We start from the raw sequence: 15,010 nt of genomic DNA on the forward strand, positions 1-15,010 counted from the left end.
GTGTGCTCAGTGACCCACAGGTCTTGTTTTGTGTCACTGGGACCTCTGTGGCAGCGAGAGTGCAGCCCCCTGTGCCCCCCAGCTCCATCCTGGGGATGGGTTTAGTGCTTTGGTCTGTGGGGTGGGGAGCAAGTGAGGCACGAGGCCGGGGTTTCACAGGCTCCAGGACGGGAGGGAGGGAGGCACAGGCAGGTCCTGTGTTCTGCTGGGCTTGGCCCTGCTGGATTTTTGCCACTCTCTGGGACACCTTCCCACCCCACTTCCCTTCAGGCACATGCCCATCCCCAGCCTCCTCAGGGCTTCTCTGCTTTCTGTTCTTGGGCCAGGAACACGCCTGCTCTCTTTCCTTGGTGTAGGTGATTCCAGGTAGGAATCTTCCCTTCTCCGCTGCTCCCTCCTGAGCCCTGAGCACCATCCTGCCTGCACCCTTGTGGGTTTGCAGGCTCAGTGCAGGCTTTTTCCAGGAACTGTCTTGTCCTGGTTTAGGGCAAATTTGTGAGAAAGCCTCCAAATGGGGCCTGTCCAGGAAGCAAACCCGTACAGCCCCTCTCCACAACCAGTTCCAGAAGGATTCCTCAGAGAGAAGTGGAAAGAACCTGTTTGTTTCACTGCACTTCCCAGCACACAAAATGAACAGTACCGGATGACAAAACTCTTTCACTGCTCTGAAAAAGATGACAAATTCATAAAGTCTCTCCTGGGAGTGGTCGCTCCATTGTTGGTCCCTCCAGCGCTGGGAATGGCTCCTGCAGCCACAAGGTGCAAACTCTCTGTGTTTCCCAGGTCCCAGTCCGGAGAAGGCTTGAGTGGTTCCAAAAACGGGAAAGGAAAAACAGTTCATGGAAAAAATTTGGATTGCTTAGCAAACTAACTAATGAGCAGAAGCAAAAGCAAGAGCAAGCAGGAGCAAAGCAGAAGCAAGAGCAAAGCAAAAAGCCAAGCAAAAAGCAAAAGCTGCACTATGTACTGCTCGTTTCTGTGTCTCGCCGGCCGTGGGGGAGCAGGCTGATAACAAAACCAAAACAAAACTCCGCTTTCAGAGCCAGTCTTGAAGGCACAGAACATAATATCCAGCATAAACAGAACACACGACTGGGGATACAAGCATCACAACGTCACCCTAGGACAACACTCCAGAGCCAAGAGCAGTTACAAAGGCCAACTGTGAAACAGTAGGAAAAAAAAGAGTCAACACCATTTATTATTCACATATTGCATTACAAGTGTCTCTTATCAAACTCAGAGCATAATTTATATTATTCATGTAGAAACTCAACTTCAACACCACATGGAAAGAAAAGCTAAATACATGTGTGTGTGTGACAGGGGTGCAGTAACATCCTGATCAAACGTCGAGGCTTGGGCTGACGCGCAGCCCGACGACCCAAGGGATTGAGTGCAGGAGGGACAAACCCAGCGCCCGCTTTTGCCCAGTACAGCCACTCTACTGGTGATTCTTTATTGCTGTAAAACACGACAGGGATGGTTCCACGGGTACCAGCTTGCAAAGGACTGGGGAACACAGTTGGGAGGCCAGCCAGGCATGACCAAACTGGGTTTCAGGGACACTTGGAAGTGCATCTGTTCCAAGGGTAGAGTGACATAGATCTCCTCTCCCTGTGACCATGGATATTGTGTTCATCATCTGAAAGACCAGTTTCCAGGCAGCAATGCCTCCCTGGTCTGCTTCAAGAATGATGGACTCAGACTGTTAGTAGATGCCTGTGCAATCATTGCTTCCTCTCTGAGCATCTGCAGACATCCTTCTCCAAGTCTCTGTCATCATCTCTGGTGTCTCAGAGAGACACTTCAGTTTTCTGCTCCTGAAGGTAAGAAGGAAAGAAGAGGAGATGAGACTGTATTCATCCCTGATTCTGGCTTTTAGTCTTTGCCTTAAATGTGCAGTTTTGGATATTTTTTCCTCTTAAATTCAGAGTTCCCTGTACCCACCCCAGCTGGAAGTTGTTCATTCTCTGTGTCATCTGCCAGGTCAATGCCACGGGTCTCAGGCAGCAGGATGCAGAAGAGGGCCACCAGCACAGGGATGCTCCCAAAGATGGCTTTGGGGATGGCCCGGTGGTACTGGTCCAGGGGAATGATCAGCGGGGCCAGGATCCCGGCCACCCTCGCCATGGTCGAGCACAGCCCCACACCTGTCTGCCTGTGGGAGAGAGGGGCAGGGGGTCAACACTCCTGCACTGAATGTGGCCCCATGGCCACCTCCAGCCATGGCAGAAGGGAGCTCTGATGTGGGGGCACATCTCACCTGAGGATGGTGGGGAAGAGCTCAGCGGCATAGACGTAGGAGGTGGAGAAAGCGGCCGTGGCTGTGAACTTGCCAATGATGGCCAGGACGGTGATTACCACGGGCTGGTCTGAGGGGAGGAGCAGAGACAACCACTGTAACCTCCAGGGGAATGGTTCACTTGGGACCAGAACTCTCTGCAGAGGGATTTCTTGGGAGAGCCCTTTCTAACAGACTTGCTAAGCAAACATACCACCTGACCCATTGGAAATGATCCCCAGCATCCCCTTACCTGGCAAATATCTTCAGGCAAAGAGAACCCAGATTTCTCCTGAGGCCTTGGGCATATTCTAGATGTGCAACTGAAGTGAGCTGCTGAGCCAGCACAGGTGTTTGGGGAGTGCTTGGTTGCAAATTCCACATCCTTGACTTGGAAAGTGTAAGGAAACCATGTGGAGGTTGGTGGGCTAATAGGGAAAAAGTCCACAACACTCCCTTGGAGGGAAAACCCTTCAAGCTATAACCGCCCTTGTTAGAGTGAGGAAAAAGGCTTCTCCCAGCATGCCTTGCTGTGACATGCTGATTCAGTATCCCATTCACCCTTGCCCCTCGCTCCACCCCTCCTCATCCCATTAGGCCAGGTGTTCTGCCCCACCCCTCAAAATCCATATGTAAATCCCTACTTTCGCTGCCTGAGAGGCTCTTCATCCCTGGATTCTTTCAAGGAAGAAGCTCAATAATGACTCTCTTTGGAACCTCACACAATGACCCTGTCCCTCCTTCTGCATTTCCTGGATCACAAAAGATCTGAAATCACTCAGCATGAGCACAGATGTGCCTGTGCCCCCGAGGTGTCTTTTTCAAGACACTTTTTGGGGAAGGTTGTGGCACTCTGAAGGACGCCTGCTGCGAGAGGTGGCACCCAATGTGGGGCCTTTGCAAAGAGGCCCCTGAAGATACATCTCCTGCAGCCTCCCACTGCAGGACAAAAGTCGCTGTTGGTGCAGCCACTTCCCTAAGGAGAAACCCTTGCATTTTTTTTTTTGTCCAGGGCCATGAGACGGGTGATTGGGACCCGCTGAAGACCTGAAAGAAGATGCTGGAGGCCGGTTGATGGGCTCACCACCCATCCAGCTCCTTTTTGTTGGCTCAGCAGTCATTGCTAGCCCAAAGAAAAAGTTGTGAGTTTATGTTGGGGTCTTTTGCCTTTTTTTCTCTCTTTTGCAGCTGGGTGTGGGATAGAAGTTTGAGGATGGTCAGAAATCTTAGTTGCCCTAAGCTGAGCCCTCCTGAAAGAGACGTCTGTTTCTAAGTTGTGAGTGCCCTTGTAGCAGGGAAAATTAAGTTTTCTATGGGAAATCTTAAGAGATTTATAACCTTAACCGTGACTTTGTTCTTTCAAATTAGTTTTGGGAAGTTTTACCCTTTGTTTTGCTATATTGTTAAGTCAATGAAGAAAATGGAGAATGATTCGGGAAAAGTTTTGGGTCCCCAGTTCAAAACCACTTTGCCTTCATCTTCTCCCCAAGCCCCTAAACCCTCTTCCCCGCCTGAGGGGCAATTGGCAGGTGGATGCTGCTATTCAGCAGAGGGTTGCTGCCATCTCCCTGATGCCTCCCCATCTCCTCTCTCCCCTTGCAAGGACGGCAAGGCCATGCTGCTCTGGACTTTCCTCTCAACTTTCTTCCTATACCCGCATACCCTGTTTTGTCTCCTCCAGCTGTCATTACCCTGCAAAATATTGCCGGCAATGTGGCCAGCCGTGCCATTTTATCCTCTCCTTGTCCAAGTTTTCCCGCCCTCACACCCCAAAACGGCCACCTTCTCGCCTCTCCCCCGCCTTTTCCTGTGCCCTCCAACATGCTTGGCTCTTCCCTTCCCCCTGCGTCAATGGGGGTAACAGCGCTGAGACCCTCCCCTTCTCTTGGGAATTCCCTCCCCATCCCAGACCCCATCCTTTCCTGTACCCCTTCCATTCTTGGCTCCTCCCCCTATGGTCACTCCCCTTCCAGTTCCCACAACACTGGAGCCAGAAGTGGCAATGATGGTGACCAGAAGGAGTCCATATTGGCCTCCACTGCCGCTCACCAACTGGAACATTCTGGTTGCCCAAGAAGGCCCTGCGCAGTCATAAAGCGCCCTCTATCCTCCTTAGGATGAGTAGCGATTCCTCAGACTCTGATTCCAGTCCTGGGTCTGAGGATTGCTGGGCCAAAACACAGAGAGAAGCCACATAGGAGGGGTGTTCAGAACTGGCCAAAAAATCTTGGTCTTCCTAGTTGTGTATAAACAGGGGAGAAGGACAACATCACCCAACTCCTGGGAGGCATTTTCCTATGGGGAACTTAAAGAGCTTTGCAAGACGGCCAAAGAATATGGCCAGGGATAATGTTTTTTTAAGAACCTACTTGAAGCTACTTTTTTTAGTACCCCTTGATATTAAAAACATCATAAACTACCCCCTCTCCCCAGCTGAGTACTTGCTGTGAGAAAGGTAGTGAAAAAAAGATCTAAAATCATTGGCAGATACATATTCCAAAGATGCAAACAAACCAAATTTAACAACTGAGCAAATGGCAGGAGCAGGTAACTTCCAAAAACCCATGGACCAAGCAAAAGACTTACCAGAAGCTGCACTTAATGAATTGCCACAGCTGCCAAATCATCATTGCTCCTCACTCCCGACAGCACCATTCCAACACAGAGCTTCAGGAACATTAAACAAGGGGTGAATGAGGTTTTCATAAAGTTTGTTGATAGACTTAAGGTTGCACTCGAAAGACAAATAGAAAGTCCAGAAGCCTGAAAGGAGGTTTTGAATAAAATGGTCATGGCCAATGCAAATACAGAGTGCAAAGCAATCTTAAGAGCCTTTCCCCTTGACATTGAACCATCCATTGAGCAAATGGTGGAAGCCTGCACCAAACACACTTCTATGGAAAACACTGTTGCCCAAGCCGCTGCAAAGGGCATTGCAGAAGGCGTATCAGGAGCCTTTGCAGTAATAGCTTCAAAAGAAAATGGTAGATGTTTCAACTGCAGCAATTTCAGACAACTGCAGCAATTTCAGACATTTTCTAAAGGACTGTCTTAAGTGACTACTCATCAAGGACAACCAGAAAAACCATCAGTGGCTCCAGAATCAGCCGTGTTACCAACAGAGTCTGGGAAACTCTAAGCAGAGTGCGGGATGGCCCCGCGCTATGACATCAAATCAGAGGCTGTCCCATCCTGCTCTCTCTACCACTTGCGAAGAACAAGAGAAGCATGCACCTGAGTGCATACTCATGAGTGCATACTCAGAACATCTCTGAGTGTTGCACCCTGGATGCAGGAGATTCAATGCAAAGAAAGATACAGGTGGGCACCCGGCACCAGTTGGTAACCGCGCTGTCAAGCGACTTTACCAATGAAGGTATTTATAAGATCCCTACAGGAAAAACTGGGCCACCAGATGGTCCTTGGGACATCTAATCATAGGAGATACTTTGAATGGACCAGATGAAATTCATGTCATACCAGAAGTACAGACAATAGAATCAGGAGATGAAATGTTTGTCTCGATCTGTTGCACCAAACCACCTTTCCCCCTTTCCGCTGGAATGCCAATTGCACAGGCTTTTCTATTACCCAGAGACTGCCTGGAACAGGTTCCCCTCAACCCCACCATCATGTGGGTGCAGGGTGTGGGCTCAAACAAACCCATCATTGAGTGTGGCCACTTCTGCAAGGGGGAGAAGATCTGCCGGCTGGGCATGCCGGACACCAGGGCTGATGTCACCATCATCACGTGCTCTGATGAGCAGCAAATTGGGAACTGCAGCCCGTGGTGGGGATGACCTTGGGGATTGGAGGCTCTGCTGTTTCCTTGAGAAATAAAAAACATATTGTTGAAGAAGGTCCCGTGGGCAAGACGGAGACCATCAGGTCATTTGTAGTGAGGGCACCAATCAACCTTTGGGGCAGGGACCTCATGTCCCAATGGGCAGCCTCTCTAAAAATCCAGTAGAGATTTTTAGTTGGGCCACTTACAAGCACACCAGTCCTACCATCCCTCAACTCACCTGGAAACAAAATCACCCAGTGTGGCCCATCTCTAATGAAAAGTTGCGCACACTAGAAGCCCTCGTGGAGGAGCAGCTTGCCAAGGGCCACATCACTGAGACCAACAGCCCTTGGAACTCCCTTATCTTCTATCTTTGTTTTGAAAAAACCTGGCAAATATAGGTGGAGGCTCCTCTATGAACTCAGGAAAATAAATGACGTCATCGAAGACATGGGTCCCCTGCAGCCCGGTTTGCCCTCACCTTCCATGCTGCCCTAGGACTAGAAACTTGCCATCACTGATATTAAAGACTGTTTCTTCAATATCCCCCTCTGTCCTTGAGATGCCCCCACATTTGCAGTTTTGGTCCCATCCCCAAAGAGGAAGGCCCCTCTAAAATTTTACCACTGGCTGGCCCTTCCTCGTGGAATGAAAAACTCCCTGACCATGTGCCAGTGGTACGTAGCCCACATTTTGTTGCCTGTGAGGGGCCTGTTCCCCGATGCAGTTATCTGTCACTACATGGATGACATCCTCGTCTGCGCACCTGAAGAAAATTACCTTAAAGTAATGTTAAAAAGAACTGTCAGAGCCATTGAGGAGGCTGGGTTTGAGATCTGTGAAGACAAAATCCAGCACGCCTGCCTCTGGAATAACCTGGGACTCTGAATCCATGAGTGGACCTTCTTGCCCCAGCAACTGGCCATCCGGCCACCTGAAGACCCTGTGCGACCTACACCAACTCTGCGGGTCTATCAACTGGATACATCCCCTGGTGGGGATAATGATGGAGGTCTTGCACCGCACTTCAACCTGCTCCGCAGCAGTGAGGACCTGGATTTGCCATGCACCCTCATGCTGGAGGCCTGGGAATCCATCATCAAGGTCCAGGAGGCTCTGTCTTTGCATCAAGCCCACCGTAACGAGCCCAGCCTGCCTTTCCAACTAATTCTCTTAGGTAAGGCCCCGATGTTCCATGCCCTAATTTTTCAATGGGATGCAAGTTTGAAGGACCCCCTTTTAATTACTGAGTAGGTCTCTCCCCATAATTAACCTACTACGACCAGTACCACTCCTCAAGAAATTATGGCAAACCTAATCAAAGAGGCTCTGCACTCTTGCAGGGTGTGAGTTCACATGCACTTACCTCCCATTGATGATTGGGGATCTGGAGCATTTTCTCCAGACCAATGAGAGCCTCCAGTTCACCCTAGATAGCTACAAGGGCCAGATTTCTATTCATCTTCCAAAACACAAACTGTTCAATTTGGCTGTCAATTTGTTCCCTAAACTAATGCAAAGTAGAACACCTTTCAGAGCTCTAATGGTTTTTACTGACAACTCAGGAGGATCCCACAAGTCAGTAGTGACTTGGAGGGATCCCAGGACACAGAAGTGGGAGTCTGATGTCCGAGTGGTGGAAGGATCCCTACAAATTGCAGAATTAGCTGCTGTTGTCAGAGCTTTTGAGAAATTCCAAGAACCTTTTAATTTGGTAACAGATTTGGCCTACGTAGCCAGAGTAGCTATGAGGGCAGCACATTCTTTTTTAAAAGAGGTCTCCAACCCAAATTTGTACTGCATGCTTTCTAAATTAATATATCTCATCTCCCACAGAAAGAAACCATACTGTATAACGCATGTGAGGTCACACAACAACCTCCCAGGTGCCATCACGGAGGGAAAGAAAAAGGCAGACACACTAGCCATGTCTGCTAAGACTGCCAACATTCCTGACATCTTCGCCCAGGTGAAGTTGTCACATGCTTTCTATCATCAAAATATCCCAGCTCTCACGAGGATGTTTCACCCGTCTCAAGAGCAAACAAGAGCTGTGGTAGCCACTTGCTCAAATTGTCAAGTCTATCAAATTCCATCCTTTGGCTCCAGGGTCAACCCCAGAGACCTCGACAGTTGCCAATTGTGGCAGATCGATGTGACCCACTTCCCATCTTTTGGGAGGTTAAAATACATTCATGTATTTGTAGATACCTTTTCTGGTATCTGCGGTGTTTGCCTCAGCACATGCAGGAGAGAACTCTAAACATAGTGTTCAACATCAGGCACTCCCTCCAGGTGTTCACAACCCTAGGCGTCCCAGAAAGCATCAAGACAGGTGAAAGCATCAACCCTGCTTACATCTCCAACAAGCTAAAAGAGTTCTTTTAAAAGAGTTCAGGCAACCCACATTTTCCCACAGGGCAATCAATGGTAGAAAGGACTCATGGCACCCTTAAGTGGGTCCTCAATCAGCAGTGGGGAGGAACAGAGATTATACCTCCCATTGAGAGGCTCTGTAAGGCTCTTTGTGTTAATTATTTTCTAAATTGTTCCTTCTCAGAGCCAAACCCCTCCTACCCAGGCTTTTCTCAAATTCAGCCAGAGCTAAGCTTGAAGAGAAACCGCCAGTGCTGATCAAGAATCCTGAAACCCAGCAACTATCCAGACCTTTCCAATTGATTACCTGAGGGAGAGGCTATGCCTGTGTCTCAAAACCATCAAGCCCAAGATGGCTCCCAAAAAAACTCCAAAACCTTACTTAGGCACAGCAAACACCGCCTCCACAGACAATAACAAAAGTTCTACTGAGATAAATACAGGTCTACCAGAAGACGAGAGGAACAGCACCTGGAGATGAAGATGGCGTTGTCAACTACAACGTTAAGTCAACCTTCCTGTCACCAGATCACAGACGACACAAAGTACCAGACAAGACGCAGTTTAAACAAGTTGTTTCCCCAGAATCAAACTAACCTTCCTACTTACCTTTGTACCATGTCCCCTCCTCTGTCTGCCTCTTTCCCAGTCTTTTCCCCTTTTTTCTAAAACCTGCTCCCTGTACCCTTTACTGACCTCCTCCCGCAAGCCTTTTTATTAAATAAAGAAGGGAGAGTTGTGGAGGCCGGTGGGCCAACAGGGAAGAAGCCCACAATCCTCCCCCGGAGGGGAAACCTCTCAAATGATAACCACCTTTGTTAGGGTGAGGAAAAAGGCTTCTCCCAGCATGCCTTGCTGTGGCATGCAGATTCAGTGTATCCCATTCGCCCTTGCCCCTCGCTCTACCCCTGTGCCCTCATCCCATTGGGCCTGGTGTTCTGCCCCGCCCCTCAAAATCCATATATAAATCCCTGCTTTCACTGCCTGAGAGGCTCTTCATCCCTGGATTCTTTTGAGGAAGAAGCTCAAGACACTTGTTGGAACCCTACACAAAGACCCTGTCCCTCCTTCTGCATTTCCTCAATCACAAAAGATGTGAAATCACTCAGTGTGAGCACAGATGTGCCTGTGCCCCCGAGGTGTCTTTTTCAAGGCACTTCGTTGGGAAGGTTGTGACTCTCTAAACAACGCCCGCCCCAACAAAGCCCCACTGTTACTTGCAGTCTCACTCACAGCACTGCACAGCAGCCAGGGTGGGGTATGGACTGGAGCACAAACAAATGCAAACAGATGAGGGGGAGTGGGCATTTGCTTTTTCTCTTCATCTAAGAAAGAGAGACATGGTGGCTTTTAAAGCACTTCTTCTGCCGTAGGTTTCTGCCAGGAGGTGGTGGTGTCTAGTGGTTGGTGGTGTCTAATGGACACTTCCTGCCAAGGGCCAGGAGCTGTGGGAAAACCAGGCACAGCCCTGAGGGAGAAGGAATCCAAGGGAAGGGGAAGCCAGAAGGCTGGGAATGAAGCAGCCTGGGCTGTGACACTGGGGGCAGCTGAGCCCGTGGGAGTGAGCGTGGGTCTGCCAGGATGCAAGGATGGCTTTGAACAAGGGTAGGGATGTGCAGGGCCCTGCCCAGCTCAGCTCACACAGGCTGGGAAGGTTCACCTTCAGGGATGCCAGTGAGGATGAGACATATCAGGCCAGCCAGCAGCAGGAGAATGCCCTGCACTTTCTTCCTCCCAAACCACTCCAGCAGGAAAATGCAGGAAATTCGAGCTGGGAGCTCCACTGCCCCAAAGGCCAGCTGTGTCAGGTAGATGTCCAGACCAAAATCTGTCACGCTGAGGCTCAGCCCGTAGTAGACAATGCTGTCTGCAAACCTGAAATTCAAGTAAAACATGTCACCAGATGGTTCTCTGGGGGTTTATAACCAAAAATTAGAAAGGTTAGAACACATGCAACTTATTTAATTCCTAATAATCTCTGTTTTGCTTCTAGTCAGCACCTTTGCCAATTGTGTGGGATGTCGTTGCAGGAGATAAAGCAGAATGGATCTCCATATTCTGCAAATTCTAGACTGAACCCAAAGCTTCTAGAAGGCACACAACTCCTCCAGGGCCCAGGGATTGCCAAAGCTGGAATTACTCAAGCCTTTCTAACAAAAGCCACAGTGTCATGGATAATCATCTTCTTGCCATGCCCAGCCATGGCAAATCTGGTCCAGTATGTGGAGGTAGAATGATGGCAGATAAAGACATACACATGTATATTAACAGAAAAATCACTTTAATCTACTGTCCTTGTCAACCATCAACTTCTTCTCTTCCACCTAGAGGGGACCAGGGAATGTCTTACCAGACACATGACATGATTAAAGTCACCTTCCGCAGGTGATTCTTCCGAAAGAGATCCAGGAAGCTTCCAGACTTGACCTCTTTCTCAGGCTTCAACTTCAAAACACAGAAAGTCAAAGAGTCAAAGCAGCAAAAGGAAACCCTTGGCCAGCTCCTTTTCCACCTGCACTCCATGGAAAGCCTCAGTGGGACAGGCCTGTGACCCCAGTGGTCTGGGAGGGAGGGCAGCCCCACTGCCCTCTGGGTGTCCTGAGAGGTTCCTCAGGCGGAACATGTCCCCAGTGCAGGAACTTTGGGGTGGGCAAGGAGGAAACTCCCCTTCAGGCATTTCTGCATGGGAACCCAGAGACTCAAGAGACACTCTGTGCTCATCAGTCACACTCCTGGAATCCTCAGAGGAGAAAAGCCAGGGAAGCATTTCAGTCTTTCTCACATCCCCAGGGGGACCCCAGAAAGCTCCAGGCTGAGCCTCATCAGAAGCTGGGCCTCTTCCCTGACCTCATCCCTGTGGAACTCAGCTGGAGCTGGAGTCGCCCACAGCCCATGGCCATCCCCAGTGGGAATGCAGAGATGTTTCTGGGATGAGCTGAGCTGCAGGCGCTGCTGCAAGGCCCAGGGCAGTGTCTGAGGACAGGAACCCCCCAGTACCTGCTGCAGGAGCTCTGGTGGGAGGCTGCGCTTGTTGGTGGCTGCCGCCTTCTGCAGCACCTTCTTGGCTTCCTCGATTCTGCCCTTGGTCACCAGCCAGCGAGCTGACTCTGGGAGCACCCTGCCACGAGAGGAGGCCAGCACATGCTGCTGTGTCCTGCTGAGCTCCCCCACAGCCCCTTTCTCTGGAACCACGTGCAGCAGGCCTTGGAATCACCACAGGATCAGATCCCAGAAGCACAGAATCTTCAGCCTTGGAAGGGACCCACAAGGATCATCAAGCCCAACTCAAAAGTGAAAGGCCCTTGCAATCAATGGGGTCTAAACACCCAAAATTTAGGCTCCAAAGGCCACATTTGCAGACATGAAGCAAAGCAGCTGCTGCTTTCAGCAGTGCAGTGCCCAGGGAGATGTGCTGAGCTGTGCAGCAGCTCCTGCAGCAGCTGCACTCCAATGGGAAAGACCCAGCTTGGTTCTGAGCTGCTGACTCCTCCTCACTCACACCCTCACATCAGTGTTGTGTCTTCCAGAAACTCTGCCCTGCTCCTGCTTACCAGATGTAGAAGAAAAGGGCAAACATAGGAGCAGATCCTGCAATCTCCAGTAGCCTCCAGTTGCGAATTCCATAAGTCAAACCAGACACCAACATGACCCCGAGAGCGCCAATCGTGTGAGTGACCATCAGTGCCTTTGTCCGGTGGGAGACACCAACCCATTCCATAGCTAAGAGGAAAAACAAAGGTTCAGGCTTTGTTTTGGGCTCGCTTTTCTTATTGTATCATGTGAGGTCACATCTGCTGCCTCAGGGCAAGGGCCTCCCACTCACCCAGGGATGCGACTGTGATCATAATTCCTGACACCGCAGTTCCCACGACACACCTGAAGGCCATGAACACATAGAAATGGGGCACAAAGGCAATTCCCAGGCCAAATACACACTGGAGGAAGATGCAGATAAGAAGGACTGGCCGCCTGCCTATCCTGTGGAAGGAGAGGGAAGACCCAGTCAGTACCTGGAGAGACCTCAAGGGGAGAGGGAAGAGCCCAGGAGGGATGCAAAGTGATTTGAGAACCAGGGGAGATTTGACATCCATGTGAACAAAGCTCCTCTATACACCCCAAGAAACAATGTGCAGAAAAATCAGTCTCTCCAGTGTTGACCCATCATGGTTGTGGCAAAGCCTGAGACACCGGCAGGGGCTAAACTTGTGATTCCTGAAGAACCCCCCACCAGGCTGTATCTGCCTCTCTTTTCAACCCTCAGCCATTTCCAGACTTCTCAGGTGGGCTCAGATGCCCAATCTCAGGCAAGGGGTTTGCATCCTGTGGAGGTTCAGTGCATGGACAGTCTGCCTGCTGATTTGGGCTGTCCCTGGGTGCTGGGCAGTGTCTCTGGGCAGGAACTGTGTTTCCTCACCTGTCACTTAGCATCCCAAAGATCATGGCTCCAATGAGAAGCCCAGCCATGTAGATGGACTGGGAGACATCATTCAGGAACGCCCTGTCACACACCAGGTCAAACTGGAGGAAGGAAAACACAGAAGCTGTTGCTTTTGACAGACTCCAGCTGCTTTCTGCAGTTGGGCAGCCTTTCTGGTTGATGGTGGATCCAGGATTTGGGTGCCTGAGTTCTTACTCCATCCCCTGGGAGCAGAGAAGCCCTGAGAAGGGCTTGAGCCCTTCATGGTGAGCACTTAGGACACAAATCAATGGTGGGAGGGGCACACGAGGCGCTCAGCATGCCCCGGCACACTGGTGCCCATCTGCTGGGTGCTGGCATCTGCAGGATTCCCCTCCAGCCCAAAGGTCCCTGAGGGAACGTCCTGGTTGTCAAGTTTTGTTTCAGTGTGGCCTTGGGGTGAGAGCTGTATCAGATTGCTTCTCTGGCTGAAAAGGCAGGGCAAGGGGAAAGAGGAGGAGAGCAGTGTTTTGTACTGATAAAGGAGGAATGGGAATGGATGCAGCTGCTGAAATCTCTAGAGCAGCCTTGTGTGAAATGGACTTGGTGCTTCAGGGACACCAAGGAGGCTTTGCAAATGCCGGAGGCTGGACTTTCTCCTCTGTCCCAGCTCCATGGAAGGTACTTGTGAGAAAGTGCTGGAGCTGGCAGGTAGGGAAGGAGGGAGGAGGCATGAGGGAAAATGAGGAAGGAGCAAAGGTCCACAGAGGGAGAATGACAGAATCAAGGAATCATTTTGTTGGAAAAGATCTCCATGAACATCAAGTACAACCTTTGACAGACTGCTATCATGTAAACTAGAAGGTGGGAGATGAGGCAGAATGGAGAAATTGAGGATGCTGATAAACAAGGCTTTTGCTCAGCTGCATGGCCCTGGCATGTCTTGTCACAGCCCTGAAGGTTTCAGGAGGCCCAAGAAATATCAATGGCCAGCACTTGGAAGGTGAATGTCTTTCAGAGAGGAGCTGATGTGAGTAGAAGCAGGCAGAAGAACAGGGCATACTGTGACAGGGATGGCCAAAAGGTTCCTCCAGGCAGATACGTCATGAAGTCAAGGGTGTGGGTAGTGGAAATGGGACAGATGGCGGGCAGAACATGTGCTGGACTCACACCCCCACGGTCCCTGCCTGTTCCCTCCCCAGGCATCTTCACCATGGCCTTGCTGTGACAAGCTCCCAGGGATCCCAGCCGCCATCTGTGTGATGGAGGCAAAATCCTGCAGTGAATCTTGGCCTGACTGCACCACAGCTGGTACTGGCTGACCAAAGCACAGGCCAGGATATTCCAGCCCCTCCTACCACTGCTGGCCCTGGCTGACCAGGGCAGAGCCGAGGATATTCCCATGCCCTCCTTTCCACGCCCCTGTCTCATCACGCAGCGCGTACAGACCTCGGTCAGCAGGGACGGTGGCTGTTCCGAGGGGTACACCCAGCCACTGCTGCACTTCTGCGTGTGGTTCAGTCCATAGGCCAGGATGGAATCCAGGTCCCAGTCCACCGGGGAGAACATGGAGCACTGCTCAAACTGCCCGTCCGCGCCGCGGGGCAGGGTGAGGTTCAGCTGCTCTTCCTCCGTCAGGTTGGGGCCGACGGCGCGGATCCAGCTGGTGTCACAGTGGTGAGGCACTTCCACAACCATGAACACTTGGCCAAACATTTGGAAAGGATTGAGAAGCAGTGGGAGAGAGAGGAGCAGGATCAGCAGTTTCTGGTAGAGCCCAAACTCCCCCAGAGCCCTCAGAAGATCCCCAAACTCAGCCATGGCGAGCACCTCTGGGGCCAGGCTGCACTGGTGCCTATGGCTTAAATAGGCAAATATTAATGTTTAAACTGTGTGAGCACTAAAGCCCTAATCCAGTGTGATAAAATGAGCACCTGCACTGGCACACCAGTCCATTATGATGATACAGTGCGGTGCTCCTGGCTGCACTTTGTCACCAGCCTTTCCCTCCCTGCTCTTGGGAACAGAACAAAGGTGCCAGAGCACTGCCACTCTTGGGCATGGTATAGTGACATCTTGTCCTTCTCCAGCCTGAGAAGTGTCACAAGGCCTTCTGAAGGCAGCTGTGCTGCAGCTCCAAGTTTGTGTCTGAGGCATGAAGTTGGGA

At 50.7% G+C, this 15,010-nt stretch overlaps 1 protein-coding gene across 1 annotated transcript; it reads right to left on the minus strand.

Annotated features, from left to right (window-relative positions):
* Window positions 1-1,893: 1,893 nt before the first annotated feature.
* Window positions 1,894-14,682, minus strand: LOC119698331 (solute carrier family 22 member 13-like). The gene is made up of 9 exons (XM_038130097.1): window positions 14,293-14,682; window positions 12,862-12,965; window positions 12,271-12,425; window positions 11,999-12,167; window positions 11,445-11,565; window positions 10,798-10,892; window positions 10,108-10,322; window positions 2,267-2,375; window positions 1,894-2,161 (listed from the first exon to the last, which is right to left on the minus strand). The coding sequence occupies exons 1-9, from the start codon at window positions 14,662-14,664 to the stop codon at window positions 1,894-1,896; spliced, it is 1,608 nt and encodes a 535-aa protein (XP_037986025.1). The 5' UTR covers window positions 14,665-14,682.
* Between the last annotated feature and the right edge of the window lie 328 nt (window positions 14,683-15,010).

This window comes from Motacilla alba, chromosome 2, assembly GCF_015832195.1.
Source record: "Motacilla alba alba isolate MOTALB_02 chromosome 2, Motacilla_alba_V1.0_pri, whole genome shotgun sequence".
NCBI classification, from domain to species: domain Eukaryota; kingdom Metazoa; phylum Chordata; class Aves; order Passeriformes; family Motacillidae; genus Motacilla; species Motacilla alba.

Coding starts and splice junctions, on each gene's coding strand:
- LOC119698331 (XM_038130097.1), bottom strand. CDS start 14,664: ATGGCTGAGTTTGGGGATCTTCTGAGGGCTCTGGGGGAGTTTGGGCTC. Junction 12,966..14,292: donor CACCGTCCCTGCTGACCGAG/GTCTGTACGCGC, acceptor TCCTTCCTCCAG/TTTGACCTGGTGTGTGACAG. Junction 2,376..10,107: donor CCTCACTGGCATCCCTGAAG/GTGAACCTTCCC, acceptor TCCTCCCCTCAG/ACCAGCCCGTGGTAATCACC.